Source organism: Penicillium hispanicum (genome assembly GCF_028827665.1).
Source record: "Penicillium hispanicum strain IBT 35686 chromosome Unknown utg000008l_segment0_segment0, whole genome shotgun sequence".
NCBI lineage: Eukaryota > Fungi > Ascomycota > Eurotiomycetes > Eurotiales > Aspergillaceae > Penicillium > Penicillium hispanicum.
The window spans coordinates 781,152-805,358 of record NW_026623200.1 but is presented as its reverse complement, the minus strand read 5'-3'; the positions used below and the strand labels follow the sequence as shown (position 1 = coordinate 805,358).

At 50.9% G+C, this 24,207-nt stretch overlaps 7 protein-coding genes across 7 annotated transcripts; 5 read left to right on the top strand and 2 right to left on the bottom strand.

Moving 5' to 3' along the window:
- Window positions 1–189: 189 nt before the first annotated feature.
- N7459_009136 (mitochondrial 54S ribosomal protein uL13m) lies at window positions 190–835 on the bottom strand (the record flags this gene model as incomplete). Its single annotated transcript, XM_056948304.1, has 3 exons — window positions 190–308; window positions 371–731; window positions 815–835. 3 exons carry the CDS (start codon window positions 833–835, stop codon window positions 190–192), a joined length of 501 nt encoding a protein of 166 aa, XP_056795529.1.
- Window positions 836–1,138: 303 nt separating this feature from the next.
- N7459_009135 (40S ribosomal protein uS9) lies at window positions 1,139–1,993 on the top strand (the record flags this gene model as incomplete). Its single annotated transcript, XM_056948303.1, has 4 exons — window positions 1,139–1,184; window positions 1,251–1,273; window positions 1,500–1,571; window positions 1,703–1,993. The coding sequence occupies 4 exons, from the start codon at window positions 1,139–1,141 to the stop codon at window positions 1,991–1,993; spliced, it is 432 nt and encodes a 143-aa protein (XP_056795528.1).
- A 796-nt stretch (window positions 1,994–2,789) lies between these two features.
- Window positions 2,790–9,598, bottom strand: N7459_009134 (amidase signature domain-containing protein; the record flags this gene model as incomplete). The annotated part of the gene is made up of 9 exons (XM_056948302.1): window positions 2,790–6,556; window positions 6,607–6,660; window positions 6,740–7,304; window positions 7,611–7,954; window positions 8,015–8,198; window positions 8,264–8,685; window positions 8,758–8,899; window positions 8,972–9,244; window positions 9,317–9,598. The coding sequence occupies 9 exons, from the start codon at window positions 9,596–9,598 to the stop codon at window positions 2,790–2,792; spliced, it is 6,033 nt and encodes a 2,010-aa protein (XP_056795527.1).
- Window positions 9,599–10,034: 436 nt separating this feature from the next.
- N7459_009133 (uncharacterized protein) lies at window positions 10,035–11,292 on the top strand (the record flags this gene model as incomplete). The annotated part of the gene is made up of 2 exons (XM_056948301.1): window positions 10,035–10,795; window positions 10,869–11,292. 2 exons carry the CDS (start codon window positions 10,035–10,037, stop codon window positions 11,290–11,292), a joined length of 1,185 nt encoding a protein of 394 aa, XP_056795526.1.
- A 2,836-nt stretch (window positions 11,293–14,128) lies between these two features.
- Window positions 14,129–18,741, top strand: N7459_009132 (DNA-directed DNA polymerase alpha catalytic subunit POL1; the record flags this gene model as incomplete). The annotated part of the gene is made up of 5 exons (XM_056948300.1): window positions 14,129–14,515; window positions 14,574–16,295; window positions 16,350–16,907; window positions 16,960–17,700; window positions 17,761–18,741. 5 exons carry the CDS (start codon window positions 14,129–14,131, stop codon window positions 18,739–18,741), a joined length of 4,389 nt encoding a protein of 1,462 aa, XP_056795525.1.
- Window positions 18,742–19,001: 260 nt separating this feature from the next.
- Window positions 19,002–21,093, top strand: N7459_009131 (uncharacterized protein; the record flags this gene model as incomplete). The annotated part of the gene is made up of 9 exons (XM_056948299.1): window positions 19,002–19,054; window positions 19,199–19,380; window positions 19,434–19,516; window positions 19,570–20,120; window positions 20,183–20,333; window positions 20,390–20,455; window positions 20,513–20,621; window positions 20,687–20,902; window positions 20,966–21,093. The coding sequence occupies 9 exons, from the start codon at window positions 19,002–19,004 to the stop codon at window positions 21,091–21,093; spliced, it is 1,539 nt and encodes a 512-aa protein (XP_056795524.1).
- A 393-nt stretch (window positions 21,094–21,486) lies between these two features.
- Window positions 21,487–24,109, top strand: N7459_009130 (DEAD-box ATP-dependent RNA helicase DBP2; the record flags this gene model as incomplete). The annotated part of the gene is made up of 6 exons (XM_056948298.1): window positions 21,487–21,530; window positions 21,763–21,968; window positions 22,036–23,004; window positions 23,067–23,174; window positions 23,706–23,834; window positions 23,898–24,109. 6 exons carry the CDS (start codon window positions 21,487–21,489, stop codon window positions 24,107–24,109), a joined length of 1,668 nt encoding a protein of 555 aa, XP_056795523.1.
- Between the last annotated feature and the right edge of the window lie 98 nt (window positions 24,110–24,207).

The window sequence follows — 24,207 nt, the reverse complement described above, 5'->3', positions numbered from 1 at the left end:
ACTCGGTAGGTGGTCAACAGAAAGGAGAATCAGAAGACATTATTCCCAGGGAAAAAAAGACAGACTCCACACCCATGCGCTTGCGGTTTTCAATCGTAACGCAAAAATAAAATACACAGGACTCGGTTAGACCAAGCCGGTCGATGAAACGATGATAGAAGATGCGAGGCAAGAACGTCTATTGACAGTTTATGCCGATGGCCCCTCGGCCTTGAAAGCTTCCCGCACCTCAGGGAGATTGCCGATGACTGACTGATTGCCGAACTTGACGATGTTCTCTTTGTACGGGTGCGCAAGGCCTTCGAAAGCTGCAGAGTGTTCATATCAGCATTTGTTCCAGATGGTGTCGTCGCCAGTGCCCCAGACTCACTCTTCAGTCGAGCCAACCGCGGCTCCTGGAGCCGGTTCTTGGGCAGCATGCCCTTCACGGCACGGCGCAGGACCTCGCCGCCACCCCATTTGGCAAACATTTGGTCCATCGTCATGCTCTTCAAACTACCAGGCCGCGTGTTATGTGTATAGTACTTCTTCTGGAACCGCTTCTTGCCGGTCGTCCGCAGGTCGTGGCAGCCGGCCACGACTACATAGTCGCCGCAGTCTGTCGAAGGATCGTAGATCGGCTTGTGCTTGCCCATCAGGACGAGCGCAATGGAAGAGGCTAGGCGGCCAAGCGAACGGGGGTCGGAGCCGGCATCGACATAGTGCCATGCGCGGGAGTAGGCAAGACGAGTCTAAAGAGAGAATGTTAGAGCGTGCAATCTTCGCAATTGGGGTCCCACTGCATATATATGCAGCCCTAAGCAGTGGAGCATACCTTGCCAACTGTCTGCGACATCTTGTCTGGCAAGTATGGAGGATGAGGGCGTGACGGCAACAGACCAACAACGCTACCGCGCAGATCCAGCAACCCCGAAGTTCTGGCTCTGGATCCACGTGACCGACACATCCCACGTGATCAAGCCCTAAGCCAGGAAGCCAACTAGCCCCATCGGGACTAGCGTGACCTAAGCGAAACCCGCACCAAAGGGCAATTCAGGCGAATCGCTGCAGTGTGGGAATTCGCGGCCGACTCTTTTCCATCTCCCACGACAACACACTCCCTCCCCAATCGACACCGACAAGGGCCATTTCACCCACCATGGCTTCCGTCCCGAGTGTGCAATGCTTCGGCAAGAAGAAGACGGGTGAGTTCGCGCGCTGCCAGTCTCCCAGCATGAAGGACCGTTTTACTGATGATCAACCTTGAATAGCCACCGCTGTCGCCCACTGCAAGGTATGAAGACGATGCCACTCCCCCCGTTCTACGCTCTCTGTGTCAAATGCATCCCACCCGAAAAGAACTGTTGGAATGGATATCGCGAATCACCTGGGAAAAAATTGAATGGGATTTTGGAACTTAGGTCGTTGGAAGGAGGTTGATGACGGGACACGCATTTGGCGCATGGGATTTCACCACTCGAAGACCAAACCAGCATGCTGAGACTTTTCGGATCGTATAGCAAGGCAAGGGCCTCGTCAAGGTCAACGGCCAGCCCCTCTCCCTGGTCCAGCCTGAGATCCTCCGCTACAAGGTACGCAACCCACAGACCACACCCGCCGCATCGACAGAAACATCTCGCAAGATGGAAATATGAAAATTCAGCAGCGGCGGTTATTATCTGGAAAAGAGGATTTTCTGACAAGACTTGTCCGGCAACAATAGGTCTACGAGCCCCTCCTGATCGTCGGTGCCGACAAGTTCGCTGGTGTCGACATCCGCGTCCGCGTCACCGGTGGTGGTCACACCTCCCAGGTCTACGCCATCCGTCAGGCCATCGCCAAGTCGATTGTCGCCTACTACCAGAAGTACGTCGATGAGCACTCCAAGAACCAGCTCAAGCAGGCTTTCGTTCAGTACGACCGCACCCTGCTTGTTGCCGACAACCGCCGCGCGGAGCCCAAGAAGTTCGGTGGTCGCGGTGCCCGTGCCCGCTACCAGAAGTCCTACCGTTAAATTCCTTCGTTGTTATATCTTTTTATGCGGCGAATGGAATTGCAAAAAACGGGGGTACATGGAAAAATATGTCTTCATTCATCATCTCACGACTTGTTTTATCCATTGACTTCTTGGTGGACTGGGTTACTAGGGAGGATTATGGTTGTTCTTGAGCGGTCTTGGCGATCGGTGTGAGCCGCTCGGGAGGTGGTGAGAACAGGATCGGTCTCGAGGCGTCTCGGACAACGGCCCTCGTTTCCCGGTGCCGGTGCTGGCTCTGTGTGGAGAGGATGGATATCCTATGTCATGTTTCACTGGCGCTGTCCTTATGGCTGGAAAATATACCTAGCATAGGCCAGGAAAATCTGCTCAAATAACACCGGGTTTTTATCTTTGTTCAAATAGTCTCCACGGCGCGTCCTGGACCTAGGCGTTGACTCGGTACATATCGACTCGATGTTCTGCGAAAGGCCGTCCTTTTCCCTTTCATTTCTAGCCTGCCACCTCTACATTAGCAAGGGAGCGGTGTCATGACTGAGTGGATCCTTGATCCTTGTGAGTTGAGCGTCTTAGCACTATTCCCTTGAGTATCGATTTCGTTTAAATGTCCTTGTATGGATTTTCCAAGTACTACCTGACCAGTTTCTCTTAAAGCTGCTCTAGTACAGTTAGCACTAGAACTTGGATGATGGACTATGGAGCTCCGTCACGAAGTCAAAATTCATCTTCAATTCTATAAACACCATTAACGAATTTGCGGAGAGAACAGGGCGATTCACACCACACAAAACCGGCCGTGTGATCTTCTAGTCTTTCACTTCCCATCAATCTTCTTGAAATCCCACAAATGAGTGGCATCTAAGCACCGAGCACTCAGGCCAAAGCACTGCGAGCAGACAGAGAAAAGTCGGCAAGTCTGACATGCATGGTAAGACTCGCCGGAAATGCATCTTGTGCATATCCCACACCAACGACGACGAGCAGAAAATTTGACCAAAGAGCATTCGGGAACTGGGACGCTCTCAGACACGTCAATGGCTGCTTCCTGAAGGAACTGGCGCACTGTGTCTACCACCTCGGCGCATCCGCTCCCAGCAGCCCACCAAAGCAGATTCCGTTGCAAGCCATCCACAAACTCCACAGCAGGCTTTGTCAGTGCAAGTAGAAGCTCAGTTGCCTCTTGATGTCCATTTCGTACGGCTGCAAAGAGCGGGGTCGCGCCATAGCGGTCCTTTATATTCAGAGAGGCGCCTGCTGAAACCAGAGCTTCCAGGGTTGCGCAATTGCCTTCTTTAGCAGCAAAAAAGAGTGCGGCGCGGCCGTATAATTCCAGAGCGTCAACCTCTATGTCTGCAAATCCAAGCAGGATATTGACCACCTCCACGCGGTTGTAGAGTGTGGCTTCATGTAGAGGGTTCCGTCCCATACGGTTTGCTATATCGACGTCTGCACCGCTTTCAAGAAAAAGCTTGACCAACTCGGGATATCCATCTGATGCTGCCGCGCACAAAGGTGTAAAACCGTTAATCTGGCTATTAGAATTGATGTTGGCTCCGTGTGAAAGAAGCAGCCGGGCGATTTCAGTGTGGCCTCGAAGCGTGGCAGAGTAAAGAGGCGTTTTACCCGCTTGACATGGACTTTCGATGTCTGCGCCTCTTTCAAGAAGTAACTTTACCACTTCAACAAAGCCGCCCTCGCAGACTGCGTTCAACGGTGTATAGCCATTGACACACATCGCTTCAATATTAGCGCCATGACCGAGGAGACACTTAACCGTCTCGAGGTGGCCATTCCTTGCGGCTGTGTAGAGGGGCGTCATTCTGTCCTTGTTGGCGATCTCTAGATCTGCACCTTGCTCCATGAGCAATTCTACCGCCTCTGTTAGGCCTTTCTTGGCCGCCGAATTTAGCGGGGTCCATTGCCCTTCGTTTGAAATTGTGATGTCAGCCCCATTCGCAAGAAGAAGTTTGATCATATCAAGATAGCCTTTGTGCGAGGCTACATTGATCAATGTCCATCCCCCTCTATTGGTGGCGTTGACGTCAGCGCCTCTCTTGAGGAACTGTTCGATCAATTTCACATGACCATTGAGAGACGCGCAATAGATGGGAGGCATGCCCCAGCCGTTCTTCACATTGAAGTCTGAGCCATACTTGATAAGCAGATCGACGATGTCAATATGCCCATTCAAAGACGCAATGTGGATTGGCATCCATCCCTCGTTAGTCGGCTTTGAAAAATCGGCTCCGGCTTCTAGAAGCAATCTGACGACCTCTGTATGACCATTCTGAGAAGCCATATACAATGGTGTCCAGTGATTGACTTCTCCAATTGAGACATCGGCCCCGAGATTAAGCAGCAACTCGACAATTCTGGGATGACCTTCTCGGGAGGCAACATTCAAAGGCGTCCATCCACTGTTGTTCAAGGCTGTGATATCAGCCCCGTGTTCGAGGAGTAACTGGACAATATCAAAATAGCCGTGGTGACATGATATATGCAAGGCTGTGCGCTGAAATTCATTTTTGAACGAAACGTTTGCACCTTTCTGAAGGAGCAGTTTGACAACTTCGATGTGACCATTGAGGGCCGCCAGAAACAAGGGCGAACTCCCAGACTTATTAGTGGCTGCAATGTCTGCCCCATAGTCTATGAGAAGCTTGGCTACCTCAATACGACCATTCTGGCAGGCCAAGTGCAATGGCAACGACCCGCTGTAGTTGGTGGTCGTGAGTTGTGCACCTCTCTCAAGAAGAAGCTCAACTATCTTGGCATGGCCCATATCAGAAGCCCTATGTAACGGCGTGGAGCCATCGTTCGTTTGAAACGTGATATTAGCTCCATTCTGAAGCAGCTCTGCGGAGATATCGAGGTGACCCCAGTAGCATGCAGCGTGCAGGGGTGTCTGACCATTGTTGCCTCGCTCGTCGACAACGTAGCCTCGCTTGTGTACCAGAAATTTCACAACATCTATCAGACCAAACCACGCCGCGAAGAAAATAGGAGTACTCGATGTGAGGAGGCCCTTAACCTTGACCTGCGCAGCAATCCGGCCACTTGAATCAAGCCAGTCTTTCCATGAGGTCCAGTTCGGATTGCCTGTGTCAAATAACCTGTAGACAAGCTCTAGCATCCCACTGTCTCTTGGGTTACCGACAGTGGCGTGTTGAGACCACGAGCCTGCTGCATAGTCTCGAAAGAGGCTTAAAATCTGGTCACCCTGCGTGTGGGAGCTCGCTAACCAGACTGCTGAATTGTTCACATAACGAAGACAAAGCTTAGCTAACAGAGTGCTCTGAGCAGCTTCCGAGGAGATTTTTGAATTGTGTCGCAGAACTTCACCCGAAGTCGGAAGGCGAGACAGTAAATACTGCTTGACAGAGAAGTGTGCCAGATGCACGGTCCTTATTTCAGCATCGCAATATTGTTGAGGGCTTTGGATCTCGAGTAGGGAGCCACAGAGATACAACAACTCTTCATCAATGTAATATTCGTCAATTATGTCGGGTTTCCGGTCGATTTGCAACCCATCGTCGTCTTCGCTCACCAATAGGGCACCCGTAATCTCGCCTACAGTCAGTGGCCGAAGGGCAAAGGCAGTCCATCGTAGTAAGGCAAATGCTCGATCTCGATCACTCTCGGAAAGGTGGAGGATTTTTTCCCAGCTCCGGTCATATGTATGCTCGAGACGTGTCGGGGTCGAATTGATCGTCTGTTCAATCCACATTTGGCTGTGAGAACCACGCAGCGAGCTTTGCAACAATTTGATCCAGAGAAACTGCCCATTGCACCGGTCGGCAAGCCTTTGAGTGATTCCTTGTTTCTCTGGCAGCGTTTTCCGTCCCAGCCGTTTATTGACAATATCTTGAGAGAACAGCTCAACATCCGAACGAACGTCCTCGGGTCTGATCTTGTATTGTGTGAAAATGGTATCATCGGCAAATTCATGCGAAAGAAACTGTCGGATTTCAGGCTCGTCCCGGCTCACAATCAAAACCCGCGTGGTTGTTCCCGCGATGGCTTGCCGTAAGGTATCCAGGAAAGAAACCATCGAGTCTTCGTCGAATTCGTGACTGTCTCCAATCCAGCTGCATTCGTCTAGTCCATCCAAGACTAATGAGCATCCGGGTATGGCAGAGACAATCTCCCTTAGGATGCATCGTAAATCACCCCGGGTCGCTCTGGATTCATGGTAAGTTTTCCATCGCTCGCGAACCAATGCAAAAGCGATGGGATGAGAGATTAATTGGGAAGCCCATGATCGTATTACCACAAACGGATCTCTCCTGCTTTCAAAGTCGGAGGAGAATAGAAAATAAGCCACAGGAGCTTCTGTCGTGGTAGAGAGATGATCGATCACCTTCCCGCACAGTACGGACTTTCCGAAGCCTGCAGGGCCGTTGACCCAGAGAGTTTTTGGACGCTCTGTTTCAAAATCGAGTGAGAACCAGTTGATGAACCAAGTGCGACGTAAAATCCATTCGCATGTGCCTTCGACTCTCCCTTCAATGACCTTGTCGTAACGGCTGCTGAGAGAATAGCTCCCTAGCAGCCATGTGTGCAAATCTCGTCTCGTTTCCGCTATATGAGTTAGTTAAATGGACAAGTCGGTTCTATCAGGTAAGACTTACCCTCCATCTCACTCTCCATCCTCTTCAAGATCCTCTCGAATTCAGTAATCCAATCTGTTTTGTTCAGCGTGGATTCTTCGAAGACCAGCAAAGAAAGCAAGAAGAACATAACATGGCAGGCTCTATCACATACCAGCTGGGGATTGAGAATATTCATCACAGCTGGTAGCTTTCCCGGTTCTAGACTGGTCGCTCCTGGTCTCATTGGGGGGAACTAGGACGTGGAGACTCTCCACAAGCACAGTAAACTGCTCGACGCGGGCCATCCATGGACCCTTATTTCTCAATGCCCAAATGATTCTATCTCTCGTCGATTCGACGGGGACAATTGAATGGGGCCGGTCTTTGGATCGCTTGTAGTCGGTGGGATTGGGTGACTTCAACGCTGACGTAGAATCATCATCGTGAAGGTGGCAGAGATCGCGGATTGCGGAAAGAATTTGTTGCACGACTCCGATCGTGCGTTCATCAAGACGGCGGTTGTGTTCATCCAGTGAATTTTTGTCTCGTAATCCGACACTAGCACCCCATCTTTGAAATCGGAGCTTTTGAGCTTCGAACTGAGCAGCGAGCGCACGCGATTCAATCTTGGAGTCTTTCCACGAGTCGAAGCGTTCGACGACGTCCAAGCACGTACTGAAAAGGCCAGCCAAGCCCAGGACCCCGACCCCCAAACTGACTGGGTCCATGGCTTGGAGCTAGACACAATCCAGAATGTCGAAGCCGAATTGTAATCAAAAGGCGGGATGGTGGGAGATGAAAAGGCTCCGTTCTTTTTTACGATCGTATGCGGCTGAGTTGGGGCTGAGGGGTAGAAGGAATCACACTGAGGCTGTGCGGTGCGATTGTCGATCCAATAGTCGTTGTTATTAATCTCAGTTGCTATTCATTTCAGAGCGCTGAGCCTATTGAAAAGACGGAGTGTACTTGATTTTTCTGTTCGTTCATTGTCCCTCGATTTGGCCAGCTTCGCCAGATTGGAGCCATTAGACCAGACAGTCTACGAAGGGCAGTCCGATCTTCTCCTTGATCTCTTTACAAGCTTCGACGAGCTTTTCGTCCTCTAATTTCTTAGCAACTAGCTGGAGGGCAACGGGCGCCTCTGCCTGCTTTGCGGCATCGTAATGCTCATAGCACCAGCGATCATCGTCGTTCTGTGGAGTGTAAGAGGTATCCTTGACATCTCGCTCTGGGCTTAATTTGGTGACGGGGAACGCCATTGCTGGGTAGTCGAGCAAATTCCAGAGCGACGTATAGCCCCAATATCGCGAGGTGTGTGGTTGAGGAGCTGGAACGGGGTGTACTGGGCAGAGGATTACATCCATATCGGGGGCAATCGAATTCCATTCTGTATATTCCAGTCAGTTGGTCGGTCTGGGTATAATTGCCACAGCATAGTCTTGCGGACCTTGTAGATATGAATAGCGGAAAATCTCTCGCTTTATCGTCCAGTCCCATAAGCCCTGGTGGCTCAATTTTTCAATGCCGGCAGCATCCCGTGCCGTCCACGCTGTCAACGGCGTATATGGCTCGCCAGAAAGTTGAAGATGGCCAGCAAAGATCTCGCCTCCGTCAGGAAGATAAAGCTTCGTCTACAACCCAGTAAGCGAGAGAATTCTACGATCAAGAGCCCACAGGACCGCGTTGTTGCACTTACCAGAATCTCTAGGGCTTCTTTCTGCTGATATGGTTTCCACTCGATGACTTCGACCTCAGGCGCAATTTCCAAGCGAGCAACCACCTCTTTCAGCGCTCTTGTCACTGGAGGCGTTGGCGTTACTACTCCGTCGCTCCACATTACACCCACGGTCAGTTTCTTTCCATTGCGGTGAAGGTGAGACTCCTGGTCTCGCCATGGAATGGGATACAGCGACGGATCACCAAGCCAAGGTTGGGAACCAAGCACGGTCTTCATGAACGACTCTATACCCCATAAAGTCGGTGAGAGTGGTCCAATCGTCGGTACTATGGTCTCACAACCTGCTGCATATGCTGAGAGGCCTAACAATGGAACCCGACCCGTCGTCGGTTTGAGACCGTATAGTCCACAATTGGCGGCCGGCACACGGATACTTCCCCCTATGCCGTCGCACGGCGATGTCAATCAAAGCAGGAAAGGGGAAAAAAGGGTAGCTGGGAGACATATCGTACCGAGGTCAGCACCCATTCCTAACGGACTACCACGCAGCGCTAGCAGGGCCGATTCCCCTCCCGACGAACCACCAGACGAGAGAGCGGTATTATGCGGGTTGACTGTGTACCCAGTGATATTGCTGCAGGTCTCAAGTGCCAGCTGGAATCGTTTATCTAGTGAGCCGTTTGGGCTCTAGTGAATTGGGGAAGTTCCGGTCATCAAGTCACCTACCAGTCCCTGTGGCTCCGTGGTCCTGGCATAGACCACTGCACCCGCCTCCAGCATGATCTTTACGGCGCTTGCATCCGCTGCATTCTTCCTGTTGCCGACCCAACCGACGAATCCCGCAGGACTGTCTCGCCCTTCGATACCGATATGGGACTTGGTACTTATGGGCAAGCCATGAAGGGGACCCGTGGGTTTGCCATGTGTCGCAAAATAGTCGTCTAGTTCTTGTGCACGCGCGAGAGCGCGCTCAGGAAGCAATTCGTAAATACAGTTTGTCTATGTTTTAGATCACAGTCAGTCATCATGGACCTCCAATCACTATCCCAAGGAGATTTCTCAATCGCTTACCAGTTTCTGAGCCAAAGCCGCCCGCCGTAGAAAGGCCTTGGTGACAGCTGTCGAAGTCAGCTTTCCCACGGCTAGCGAGTTTACTAGGGCCTCCGCTGAGCTCTCAGTGATGGCAAGCTCCGACTGTGTGAGATAACTTCGAGGAAGGTCGATCACACGGCTGGGAAGGGACTCAGATAGCGGGGGCAGCGGGGGCTCGATTTTAGTAATGGATTCATCCCTGATTGCCTGGACTTCGTGGGCAATTTCTTGCCATGGCCGGGTCTCTGTGGTGACTGTCATGATAGATGTGTGGATGGTGGAAGACGGTTCAACTCTCGAGCTCTCCGACGTCCCACATCTGAGGCAACGAGTAATGTGACCTCCTCTATATGAAGACTATTCTGGGCCGAAAGTAACATACGCAGACATTATTCATACAGCCCGCTTGTTCCCACTGTCGATCGTTACATTTGGCCCGCTTTCGCATGCAGGATCTCGCACCATTACATAACTATACCGTATATGGTAGATCGGGGGTACTAGAATGTGGAGCGGGTCCGAATGATCTTCCCTGCGACTCCGCGTCAGCTCAGCCAACAGAACCAAGACTGGAAGGAGCAGGATGGCAAACTTATACATGCTGAAGTTCCCACCCTCTCCGTGTTGATCAAATATCTGGGGTGCTGCTGAGATGACTTGGACTTGGATTTTCTCGGCATGTTGATGTCTTTTCACCATGACCTCTGTGGACGGTGATCAGAGGCCCACGCTCTGGGGCGTGAACAGCGTCTTCATAGTGCTAGCCACATTGTCGGTGATCGGACGAGCAGCGTCAAGGATGATGAAAAGGGTCAACTTTGGCCTCGATGACTGGGCCATCTGCGTTGCTCTGGTGAGTCGAGAATTCGTGATCATTCAACACGGCCACGGCTCACTGTTTTCGAGGTGTGGGATTGGGTGCTTTACGGTCTGTGGACGCGATGTGAGTGATATCTTTCCAGCCCAACTGTCACCAAGACACCTGTCGCTATGGCTGCTGACCACTATCGCCTTGTTCCCAGGCGCACAAGTTGGTCTCGGCAAACACCGCGATGCCGTGGGCGAAGCCAACGTCGCTGCGTTCCAGAAGCTGCTTTATTTCTTCCAACTATTCTATATCCTCGGCCCGCCCACCATCAAACTATCGCTTCTGCTCCTCTACCGGAGGATCTTTGTCACGCCGCGATTTCTTCAGTTGGTCAATGGCATGGGACTGGTGATTTTGATCTGGTTGATCATCGCATTTTTCCTTGCCCTCCTCGACTGCGTCCCCATCCACGCATTTTGGACGGGGGGAGGCAAATGCATCAGCTTCAGGGGATTCGGCATTGGATATGCCGTTGTGAACATCACTACAGACTTTGCCGTCTGGATAATGCCCATCCCCATGGTTTGGAATGTCCAACTGCCGACCGGGCAAAAAATCGCTCTGTCATTGATTTTCATCCTAGGTCTCTTGTATGATCTCCGACCTCTTTTCTGTTTCTTTTCTACGGCCGTTGTACGTGCTAACCCAACTGTCTCCAACCAGCAATTGCGCCGCGGCCTTTGCCCGACTCATGACCTCCATGCTCGTGCTCGGTGAATACGACGTGACCTGGTTGGATTCACGGGCCGTAATGTGGTCCATCATCGAACTCTCTACGGGCATCACCTGCACGTGTCTGCCAACCATGCGTGTCGTGCTCAAAACAATCTTCACCGAACGACTTGGCAGGGCACTCGGCCTCGGCAGTGGAAGCGGCGGCACGAGCCGTGCGAAATCGATCCATGCGCCCTGGAGATCTAATCGCTACAGCACGATTGAGAGTAGCATAGCGACAGTCAAGGCGTCCAACACAAGCATGGAGAATTCAGAACATCTCCCAGGCGTGCAGCAGGGGATCCGGGTCCAAGAAGAGGTCAAGGTCGAACTGCAACCGATCACGCAAGCGTATCCGACCCACCGCAACTGAGTTGGTACAAATTGCGCCTGTTGTCCTCCTAATTACTGTACCATTACTACGATATGCGGAGTCCTCCAAACAGCATGAAGGATGGTACTTATTGGACCAATGACTCCAATCGTCAGAATATGCTCTCCTGTGATTGGCTCACCCGCCCTAGATCAAATAAATAGCGCCCCCGGGCACAAGGCGACCTGCATGGGGCCAAAGTTTCACACTGGCCAATTACATACGTGAGTTTTCCGTGGACGGTGCATCGTTGCAGCCATGAATTGGCCCCCGTTCCATCCCAGCTCATGCAGCGAACCTGCTATCGGTGTAGGTTTTGTCCCCAGGCGCGATATCCGTCCGACTCCGATGGTGCTAAATTAGGGGGCCAAAGTGGATATGGGAATACGCGTTGATTGGTGCGTACTTACGTTGCATAGAGCGTGGAGTATGATGGTTGTCTTCTTCGATACCCACTGCTGTATCTACAGTCATACAGCAAAAGCTTAAGTACCTGCTATAGCATCCTGAATCCAATTTTATTCTACGACACCCATGAAGAGAAAACAACGAGGTGGTACGCACTTCAGAAGGGGGGTTTCATGCGGTGTTCGTGCTTAGGCTGCATCTGTAGGACCCTAGCCAGGGATTATGCTAAACCATCGCTCACTTGCGACTTAATACAGTTCAGCCTCAACGCAGAGGGACCCTGGGCAGTGTATATATATATATGCGAGGCCCAGAGGTTAGAGCCAACTATATAGTGAAATCAAATCTCCAAAATGACTCGAAGTTGGAGTGCGACTACCGAGCGATGTCTATATCGTATAGAGAAGTGTTTGGGTTTTTAACGGGATAATTTTAAGACTTTCCCACTATCAGTTACTCGCCAAGGATGGTGTTGTCCAGGTGTCAATTCCACAAAAATGGCATTGTACATACGGCCGCAGGTCGGTCTTTTTACTCGGGCCTCAGGTGGGTTTCAGGTAACTAATATCCAGGTAAGTGTCTAGGGAGAACCCGACTGATCAGAATCAAGTCTGTGTCATCTAGACCGCACTTATTACTGAAAAAAGAATAGTCCACCTTGAAGAATTCAACATTAGATACTGTTGATCCTCGTCTGTCTTAATGCTCAGGTTCACCTCATTCAACCAAAGAAGCTCGTAGGGTTATAGAATGGTCCCTGCTTCTTCAAGATGCCCATGCTCTTTGGGCTTAGCTGATCTCGATGTCTCCAGCTTGAATTTCCGTAAAAAAAGATAAAAGGGGCGACTTTTCACTGTAAGGACGTCTCGACGGAGAACCCCGAAGGAGCCCAATCCTCCGTCCATCACCTAGTTCTATCTCCTTCAATGATAGAAGCTCGTAAATGTTGTAGAATGGGCCTTCCCTCTTTGGGAGGACCACACCTAAGGTGCGGGTAAAGACTGAATTGACATAACAGCATTGACGCAAAGTCTTCTTGAACAAGTGAGCTGCCTGAAATGACCAGTTTCCCGTACTCCTCCATTGGAATCTCCACAATGTCGCGCGTAGACTTCTGGTCTCGTTTTCCAGAAGTCTCGGCTTCGGTGTCTTCGATGGTGGACTTGATAACGGCACAGTCAGTTCAGGGCCATCATTGCCATCAACAAGGAAGAAGTAGGCATGGTCACATTGGATACTCGCCTCCATATTTCTGGGGCCAGGCTTAGCCTGAACCCCTACTCTCCAAAGGTGTTTCCTCATCGAACGTGGGGAATGGGAACAGGAGGCTGGGTTTGGATAAAGAGACACTGGTAGAATGTTTGAGGTGAGAAGTGAGAAGAACTTGGGAAGATAAAGCATCTAAAGCTTCCGTGCTTAGAGGGTCAGCGGTCACATGGTTAGTTTAATACAACCAAAATGTCAGTAGACGCCAATAGGCATTAGGAAATACATGGAAAAATACAAAGCACTCCATAATGCACCTAGATAGAAAGCTGACATACCCAGAATGCAGAAACAGAAAGAGTAATTATAATAATGGATACTATATTTACACGATATTATGAGGGTGACCCTTCGGGCTCACTGTCCAATAAAAACAGTTGACTCTCACAAACCACCCATATGCGTCTGGACATACTGAGTCAATATTTGCAGAAGGCCCCCGTAGTGAAATGCTCCAGCACGTTGCTCCAGGGCTTTATTGTCATTTATGAATGTGGTTATTTACAGGGATTCTCAGGCGAGGTAAGAGCCATATCTAGCAATGGCAGAACGAAGGAGCACCAAGAGAGTGCTCAAAGGCTAGACGGCGACAGACAGATCTCGCGGTGGGCAGTGGCACCCCAATAATATCACTCAAGCGGTATCAATAATGGATACATATACAGATATTACTTTATGAATGGCTCATTAAATAGTAAACTATATACAGAGAGATAGTGGTCATCGGTCTGTGTCAACTGGCACCATCACAACTAGTGGTCGATGAAGTTTGGTTATGTGCACTGGTGGAATGGGCAACGATACACAGAAGAGTATAATCACATTCCAATAGAATAAGGAATAATAGGAATTACTCCTCTCAATTAGGAAGATAGCGCAGTATGGTTAGTTCCCTGGATAATTGGAAAAGGTCGAACGTCAATTGGTCAAGGCGACGCGGTTTAGGGCTGAGATCAAGTGCCTGAGGCATAACTGCATGTAAGGCACCAAGGCAACAATTCCCGGCCTAAACCACTTTAACGCGTGCACGGGTCCCACACGCGTCCAGTCGCGCGTCCTGCAGCCCCAACGCGATCCCCCTTCACAGCCCTCCCTGTCCCAGCGACACTTGTCACCTTGCACCACGTCGTGTATGGGCTATTGTCCATAACCTCCAACAACCATGCCTTCTGCTCGTGACAGATTGGCCGAGCTGAGGGCCCTCCGTGCCTCCGGAAAGAAGCGGCTCTCGACCTACGAGGTCGAGGAACAGGGCGATATCTACGAAGAAGTCGATGATGATGGCTATAAAAAAATTATTCGCAGTCGCCTTGATGAAGATGACTTCGTTGTTGATGACAATGGCGCTGGTTATGCAGATGACGGCCGCGAAGTCTGGAACGAGCGTACAGCGGAATACGACAGCGACGACAGTGACGAATTACCGGCCCGCGGCAAGGCTGCCAAACGAAAGCGCGAGGAAGAAAAACAGCGGAAGGAGAAGATCAACAATGGCATCTCCAAATACTTCAATAGTGGCAATGCTGCTGCTGCTGCTCCCAAGCCTAAGGTGCGTGTTGCGTCAGATGCTTGTTGCCATGCGGCGAGATGTTTCTAACTGTCCAAAGCCCGTTGCGACGGCCGAAGACGACGCTTTTATGGCAGATCTGCTTGGCGAAGTAGACACAAACGTGGTTTCCAACCACGTCCCTACCCCAAATCTCATCAAATCGGAGGCTCGCCGCAAAGTCCGCGTGCTCTCGCCGCCCCTTTCGGAAAAGCGTCGCCAGGAGAAGCCGCAGCCAACAGATGAGAATGATTTTCCTAGCTCCCCAGTGAAAGACCAAGTGCCTCTCAACTCCGATGACCTCGATGACGGCCCGCTTCCCCCAATGGATGATGACGATGTACACATGAGCGACCCTATGCCTTCCTCCCCCATTAGCAAAGCCATCGAACGCAAGAGCACGGTTCCTGTCAAGAAAGAAGAATCAGACGAAGAGGATATCGACATGATGGACGTTGCAGAAGCTACCGGCAGCGCCAACACCAAGTCAGCAAGCATCAACATGACTGGCAGTCGACCTCCTCCCAAGATCAAGAAGGAGATCCTCCCCACCCCCGCAAGTTCTTCGCCGGTAAAATCCATGCCGGAGACTATGGATGCTTCGTGGAATGACGTAAGGAGTAAGCTGAATGTCCTCAGCAGCCCTGCACCTGAGATGCGCTCTTTCGGAAAACTACGTGCCCAGGACGTGGTCGAAGAAGATGGCAGCCTGCGCATGTTCTGGCTGGACTATACTGAAGTCAATGGTAGTCTGTGTCTGTTCGGAAAAGTCAAGAACAAGCAGAATGGTTCCTATGCCAGTGCATTCGTTAAAGTCGACAACGTCTTGCGGAAGCTCTACTTCCTCCCCCGTGAAACTCGAGTTAAGCACGGCAGAGATAGTGAAGAGGAGGTCGGTATGCAAGATGTTTACCACGAAGTTGATGAATTGATGTCACGCATGCGAGTTGGGATGCACAAAATGAAGCCCTGCATTCGCAAGTATGCATTCGAGATGCATGGTGTTCCCAAGGAAGCAGAATATTTGAAAATGCTTTACCCATACGATAAGCCCGCTTTGCCCATGGACGTCAAGGGGGAGACTTTCTCGCACGTTTTCGGCACCAACACGTCACTTTTCGAACAGTTTGTCCTGTGGAAAAATATCATGGGTCCTTGTTGGCTGAAGATCGACGAGGCCGATTTCTCTGCCGTCAACAACGCATCCTGGTGCAAATTTGAATGCCAGGCATCGAAACCAGCACTTATATCCCCAGTTCCTGACTCGGAGAACCTGGAGATGCCTCCTTTGACCCTTATGAGTCTTTCCTTCCGCACTCAACTGAATGTCAAAGAGAACAAGCAAGAGATCCTTCTGGCAAGCGCTAGGGTCTACGAGAATATCTCTCTAACAGATACTACTCCCCCGGAGAAGCTTCCTTGCAAGACATTCACCGTCATGCGTCCCTCTGGCTCCTCATATCCGATGCACTTTGAGGCTGAGACGCGAAAGCAGCGTGGCACTTTTATGCTGGAAAAGAGCGAGCAATTCTTGCTCAGCAAGTTTCTGGCTTTGTTTGAAAGGATGGACCCCGATGTGATCATGGGTCACCAATTACAAGATGTTGATCTTGGTATCTTCCTTAATCGCATGCGAGAGAAGAAAACCCCAGGATGGCATCGAATTGGTAGGCTCAAGCGTGGAGATTGGCCCAAGAACTTCAACAAAGGGGGTGGCTTCTTTGCTGAGAGGCAGCTAATTGCCGGCCGGTTGATGTGTGACATTGGCAATGATATGGGCAAGGTACATTTTTCCAACACTGGCATAGCTGAAGAAACCATGGCTAACGAAGAATAGTCTCTCATGATGAAATGTCAATCTTGGAGCTTGACGGAAATGTGTCAGCTTTACCTTGGCGATGGCAACACCCGTCAAGATCTAGATGTCGAAGCAGCTTTGAAGTCATGGGCTTCAACCAAGGAAGGACTTATGAACTTCGTCAACCACTGCGATACCGATACCTATTTCATTGCTGCCTTGGTGCTTCGCTTGCAGATGCTCCCACTTACCAAGGTGCTCACGAACATTGCCGGTAACTCCTGGGCACGTACTCTCAGTGGTACTCGAGCCGAGCGAAACGAGTATATTCTGCTGCACGAGTTTTATCGAAACAAGTACATTTGTCCGGACAAGTATTCTTCCCGCTTGCAGAAGGCTGAAGAAAAGATGCATGATGGAGATGACGACGATGCTACCGACAAGAAAAAGAAAGACAAATACAAGGGTGGTCTCGTATTTGAACCTGAGAAAGGTCTCTACGACCGATTCATTCTAGTCATGGACTTCAACAGTCTATACCCTAGTATTATACAGGAGTACAACATTTGTTTCACCACGGTTGACAGAACATCTTCGGTAAGCTTTCTATTTTGCAACATCCTTGTGGCTCTTCTGACGCTCTTTACAGGCGGAAAACGAGAATGAAGAAAAGGTGCCCGAGATTCCCTCTTCAGACCAAGAACAGGGAATTCTGCCACGTCTGATTGCAACCTTGGTCGGTCGTCGACGTGAAGTGAAAAAGCTTATGAAAGACAAACGTGCCACGCCGGAGCAGCTTGCCTTGTGGGACACCAAGCAACTTGCCTTTAAGCTGACTGCTAACTCTATGTACGGCTGTCTGGGGTACACGCAAAGTCGATTCTACGCCCGTCCACTGGCCATGCTTACAACCTTTAAAGGCCGAGAGATTCTCAGAAGCACCAAAGACCTGGCTGAAAGCAAGCAGCTGCGTGTCATTTACGGTGATACTGACTCCGTCATGATCAACACAAACATGGACACCATCAGCGATGCGCTCAAAGTTGGTGAAGAGTTCAAGAAATCAGTTAACGAAAGATATCGATTGCTGGAAATCGACATCGATAATGTCTTCCGTCGACTTTTGCTGCACGCGAAGAAGAAGTACGCCGCCGTGAATCTAACCGAGATAGATGGCAAGTACGTCGAAAAGCTAGAAGTCAAGGGTCTAGACATGAAGAGACGTGAATACTGCGCTCTTTCAAAGGAGGTCTCGTCGAGGCTCCTTAACGAGGTCCTATCTGGCGAGGATCAGGAAGTGGTCCTCAACAAAGTCCATGACTATCTCCGTGAGCTTGCAGAGAAGATGAAAGAATTCGCTATCCCTGTTCAGAAATACGTCATATACACGGTACGTGAAGAACCATATCTATAGGGCATGGGACTACAATTGCTAATCTCGTTGCGATAGAAACTTTCCAAGCGACCAAGCGAATATCCCAATAAAGAGAGCATGCCTCCGGCACAAGTTGCTCTCCGGGACATCGCCCGGGGCAAGAATGTACGGCCGAATGATGTCATCTCGTACATTGTGACAAGCGGCGACTCAGAGACCTCCTCTCTACCCCCCGCAAAGCGGTCTTATAGTCCTCAAGACGTGCTGAAGCCGAACTCTGGGCTCAAGCCTGACGTTGAGTTTTATCTCCTCAAACAAATCTTCCCTCCCATCGAACGTCTGTGCGCCCCGATCCCTGGCACTGATGCCGTTCGTCTCGCCGAGTGCCTGGGGCTGGACGTTCGCAAGTACCAGATCAATACATCTAGTGCGAACAATCAGCAAAATACGGAAATCTTCCCCCTGGAGTCACAGATTCCCGACTCGGTGCGATTTGCCGATTCTGTACGGTTGTCCCTGAAATGCCGATTCTGCAAGGAACAGTCCGTCTTCGAGGGACTCGCCGGCTCGCCGCAGATGTGCAGTCCTCACGGCATTGTGTGTCCGAATCAGAGCTGCCAAAAGCCTTTTGCGGTTATCACCATCATCGCACAGCTTGAAAGCCAAATTCGCGAACAGACTGCCCGGTACTACGAGGGCTGGCTGGTCTGCGATGATTCCGCCTGTGGCAACCGCACGCGGCAAATCAGCGTGTATGGTCACCGGTGTCTGGGACCACGGGGACGTGCAGAGGGCTGTCTGGGCCGCATGTCGTACGAGTACACTGAGAAACAGATCTACAACCAACTCCTGTACTTCGCTGGCCTCTGGGATGTTGAAAAGGCCAAGGCTGCCGCCAACAAGGAGACCGGGGAAAAGAAGGATAGCTTGGCCGCTCTCGCCGAGTTCAACAGAACGAGATTTGAGACGATCAAGAGCGTGGTGGATGGCTACCTCAAGAAGTGTGGTCGACAATGGGTCGAGATGGACACTCTGTTCCGTTTCATGATACAATGAATGCCCTGGTGGCAAATGATCTGGAAATTTGTAAATAGCTAATTTCTTCGGGCGAGTTTCACAAGATATCAAGTTGGTAATGCCTTCTCTTCTAGTTGCCGCTACCGTAACTATATTGTAGATCTTCAGTTGCAAATTTCTTGCGGTCTCTCTTATCTTATCGGGCGTCTGCCCGCCATCGGATCCCCCACCTCCGTCGCTCTTCAATCTTCGAGACTTCCATCAAAGGCTAGCAAATTCGCTGATTGGCTCCTACAAGCATGTCGGTCAAACGGGTCTTGGTGATTGCAGGATCTGACAGCTCTGGTGGCGCGTAAGTTCCCTCCCACTATCCCTGTTCGGGAATCAAAAAGACACTGCATGAACCATTCTTGCAAAAGTTATCCCAAGCGCCATGGTCTTTCATAAGCTCCGTGTCTCAACATAAGACAACATACTGAGACTAACTTTACCAAAGCGGTCTAGAGGCTGACCAGAGAGTCCTTGCGGCCCATGGATGCTATGCTCTCACGGCCACGACTGGTTTGACTGCACAAAACACACTCGGCGTGCAGGATATTTTCGTCGTCCCGCCAGAGTTTGTTCGGAAGCAACTTGTTGCGAGTCTAGAAGATGTCGGTGCTGATGTTGTGAAGCTGGGTCAGACATTCTGAAGTTGTTGGCTCTTTAGGTCCTTTGCTTACCCTAGACAGGCATGCTGTCGTCTGCGGAGACGATTGATGTCATTGCAGAGACATTACAAGTCCACCGAGTTCCATCTATTGTTCTCGATCCAGTATGAAGGCCTCAAAATCTCATTCCGAATAGCGTTATCTGATAATCAAATAGGTCATGGTGTCCACCAGTGGATCGCAGTTGCTCCCAGAAAAAGCTGTGAAGGAGCTTCGAACTAAATTGCTTCCTATGACTACTATCCTAACTCCGAACATTCCGGAGGCTCAACTGCTGATCAAGGACTCTGGAGCAGAAGTCCCTGAGCCGGTTGACTTGAATGGCTCAATTCAACTTGCCAGACAAATTTGTTCGTTAGGTCCGAAGGCAGTCCTCCTGAAGGGCGGTCATCTTCCTCTCACAAAGGACCACAAGACGGCCAAAGCCCCTCAAGAAGCAACGACCGTGATGGACGTCCTCTATGATGGAGAAACAGATACTACGACTTTATTTGAGACGGAGTACTTGGTCTCGAAGAACACTCACGGCACTGGCTGCTCACTTGCATCAGCCATTGCAGCCAATCTCGCCATGGGCAATGGTATGGTGCGAGCGGTGCGCAGTGCCGTACGATTCGTGGAAGCGGGTATCAAAACCAGCGTCAATCTGGGCCAGGGAAGCGGGCCAATCAACCATTTCCACTCTATTTATACTATGCCTTTTGCTCCGTACGTGATCCAGAGGTCCTACATATTGGCGAGACATTCTCACTGACCAAGTTCATCTCCAGTGGCCGGTTCGTCGAGTATATTTTGGATCGACCTGATGTTCAGCGAGTATGGTGGAAGTTCACCCACCATGAGTTTGTCGAGGGCCTGGGCCAGGGTACTCTTCCTGTGGAACGGTTTAAGGAGTATCTCGTACAAGACTATCTCTATCTGGTAATTTCCACTTCTTGTACCTCTATGGTGGTGTACTAACGTCGCAAATTATACAGGTCCAATTCGCTCGCAGCAACGCTCTGGCCTCGTACAAATCTCGGAGTATGGATTCGATAGCAGCAGTAAGTGTTCTTCGGCCAATCAATGCGTTCTATTCATCCATCTAACCGGTAATCCAGTCCGCCCGTATCGTTTTGCACATCCAGCGAGAGATGGCGTTGCATCTGGACTATTGTGCTTCATTTGGACTCTCTAAGGAAGAGATAGAAGCTCACCAGGAAACACTTGGTAGGATACTCCCATCCACCATCCACTATGCTCTTCAGACCATCTAACGTCTACGATTCACATAGCTTGCACTGCTTACAGTCGATACATTCTCGATGTGGGTCAATCGGAAGACTGGCTGGCGCTCCAGATGGCTCTAGCGCCATGTCTGATCGGATATGGTGCCATTGCCCGGCGACTCTACTCGGAAGCACAAACTCTTCGTGAAGGCAATCAATTCTGGAAATGGATCGAGAACTATGTTGCCGAGGACTATACGGAAGCTGTGAGGCTCGGATCAGGTGAGCATAACCCGATATTCCAGGCGCCGAGGACATTGGCTAATTAACGTTTGATACTTGTAGCTCTACTAGAAGAACATATGCAAAAGGTGTCGCCTAGTCGCATGGAAGAGTTGATCGGGATCTTTATCCGGGCAACCGAACTGGAGATTAATTTCTGGGACATGGGGCTGAGCGACAAGAAAATGTGATGCACTATAGTTGAAAGACTGCCTGTTACCACCGACAATCTATTTAACTACTATCAGCTATCGAATGCAACCTTGAAGAATTCCATTCTTATGCATTGTGATGAAACTTTCGCCTCGACTGGAAAAGTCTAATTGTTTTTTTCTTTTCTTTTTCTTTTTTTTTTTTCATCCGAAAAGATCCAGAACAGTCACGTGGTGGCTAATCCCAAAGTGGAAGCTTTTTTTTTGCCTCCTGCCTTTCCCCTGGCACTTTTTTGTTCCTTCTCCAAGTTCTCCAAGAACTCATCTTCACCCCCTTCTCTCTTTTCTCTCTTTCATTTCACTCGGTTTTCCGTGTACATTCCTCAACTTCAATAAATCTTCAAACGAAAACCTCGGAAACCAGCTCACACCATGTCTTACGGTGGTGGTTACTCTCGTGGCGGCGATTCCTACCGGTAAGTCCAATGCTCTTATCCATGCACTCTTCCCTTTTCATGATTTCTGGGCGTCTACACTTGTTTCTGCGCGTTCTTCTTGATTTCACGCGTGTCTGGCATCATGTCAAGACCCGATCTCATCGGGCGGCCCTGATCTCACGATCGGGCTTCGTTGCCATGTCTACGACGCCGTTTGCCGCACTGTTTTACATCTTTGGAGCACTTCCATGCTGACTTCTTGTGAATCCAGCTCTCGCGGTGGTGATGACGGCTACTCCAACGGTAACGGCTACTCTAACGGCGGTGGCTATGGCGGTGGTTACGGTGGTGGTGGTGGTTACGGTGGTGGTGGTGGTTACGGTGGCGGCTATGGTGGCCGTGGAGGTGGTGGTGGAGGCGGTGCTGGTGGTGACCGAATGTCCAACCTGGGCAGCGGCCTGAAGAAGCAGGACTGGGGTGAGTTATGCCCAGCTAAAGCCTCACAGCTTATGCGATCGCAAAATTACTAACAATCTTTTACTAGACCTGGGCTCTCTCCCCAAGTTCGAGAAGTCTTTCTACAAGGAGCACCCTGATGTTACTGACCGCTCCGAGCGGGACGTTGAGGAGTTCCGAAAGGGCCATCAGATGGCTGTTCAGGGCCGGAACGTTCCTCGTCCTGTTGAGACTTTCGATGAGGCCGGCTTTCCCCAGTACGTGCTGTCTGAGGTCAAGCAGCAGGGCTTTGAGCGCCCTACTTCTATCCAGTCTCAGGGTTGGCCTATGGCCCTCTCTGGTCGTGATGTCGTCGGTATTGCCGAGACCGGCTCTGGAAAGACCCTAACCTACTGTCTTCCTGCTATTGTCCACATCAATGCCCAGCCTCTTCTTGCCCCTGGCGATGGTCCCATCGTCCTTGTGCTGGCTCCTACTCGTGAGCTGGCAGTTCAGATCCAGGCTGAAATCACTAAGTTCGGCAAGTCCTCGCGCATCCGTAACACCTGTGTCTACGGTGGTGTCCCCAAGGGTCCCCAGATCCGTGATCTGTCCCGTGGTGTTGAGGTGTGCATTGCCACACCCGGTCGTCTGATCGATATGCTGGAGGCCGGCCGCACCAACCTGCGCCGTGTCACCTACCTCGTACTGGACGAGGCTGACCGTATGCTGGACATGGGTTTCGAGCCTCAAATTCGCAAGATCATCGGCCAGATTCGCCCTGACCGTCAGACTTGCATGTGGTCCGCCACTTGGCCCAAGGAGGTTCGCCAGCTGGCTTCTGACTTCCTGAACGATTACATCCAGGTTAACATTGGTTCGATGGACCTGTCTGCCAACCACCGTATCACCCAGATTGTTGAGGTCATGTCCGACTTCGAGAAGCGCGATCGCATGATCAAGCATATGGAGAAGATCATGGAGGATCGCGCCAACAAGATTCTGATTTTCACTGGCACCAAGCGTGTCGCTGACGAAATCACTCGGTTCCTTCGCCAAGACGGATGGCCCGCGCTTTGTAGGTCCCCCCTCACCTTTTGACAACTCTTCCTTCGCGCCTTGACTAACTTCAAATTCCAGCCATCCACGGTGACAAGCAGCAGAACGAGCGTGACTGGGTTCTAAACGAGTTCAAGCAGGGCAAGAGCCCAATCATGGTGGCCACCGATGTGGCTTCCCGTGGTATCGGTATGATCAAACTGCAACCCCCCTCCCCTCCCCTCCCCCGTCTTCCTATTCCCCCCTGAAGGGGCCCTTGAGAACACTCACCCGTGTTGAATGTTGTATGATACAATGACACGGTGCTCAACTCTCTCGAAGCGTGTTGGTAAACACACGACTCGTCCAGGCGGATTTTCGAGTCATCTCAAATGGTTCTCGTGCCAGGAGAACCTTGGACTCACGATGCAGTGTAACAGAAAGCAGTCTTGACAGGAATCTCCGACTCCTTTGTTGCAGAAACTCGTAAGCGAGTTGGAGTTTTCACATCTCAATGTTGTTCTTGAACTGTTGAAAGCTGCATTTCCAAGGTTTTTCCAGGACCGCGATTACACCGCCACCCTATGGACTCGCTTCCCCGCTGGGATTTTCTTCAAAGAAGTCCTCATGAAGAGAGCAGTGATGCATCAAGTCCTGCACGACTGAGAAAGGGCCCTCTATGGCCACATCTATTTTTACCCACTAATGCTCTGTTTGCTAACGAACCCTTTCTGTAAAAAGATGTGCGCGACATCACCCACGTGCTGAACTACGACTATCCCAACAACTCGGAGGACTACGTCCACCGTATTGGTCGTACTGGTCGTGCTGGTGCCAAGGGTACCGCTATCACCTTCTTCACCACTGACAGTATGTCTCCCTCGCTCTCCCTCGTATTGTGTATTCTCATCACATCTAACCTATTCTCTGCAGATGCTAAGCAGGCTCGTGACTTGGTCACTATCCTCACTGAAGCCAAGCAGCAGGTTGATCCCCGTCTCGCCGAGATGGTCCGCTACGGCGGCGGCGGCGGTGGTGGCCGTTGGGGTGGCCGTGGTGGTTGGGGTGGCCGAGGCCGTGGCCGTGGCGGCGGCGGCTTTACTGCTTCCAACGCTGCTCCTATCGGTGGCAACCGCCGCTGGTAAATGCGCCCCGTGCTGCTGCCTTGCGCAGTCATTGAGCTTGCCTTATCTTGCGTCACCGGTAGACTTTCTTTCTGTTTTGCTTTCCCTCGGTTCCTCGC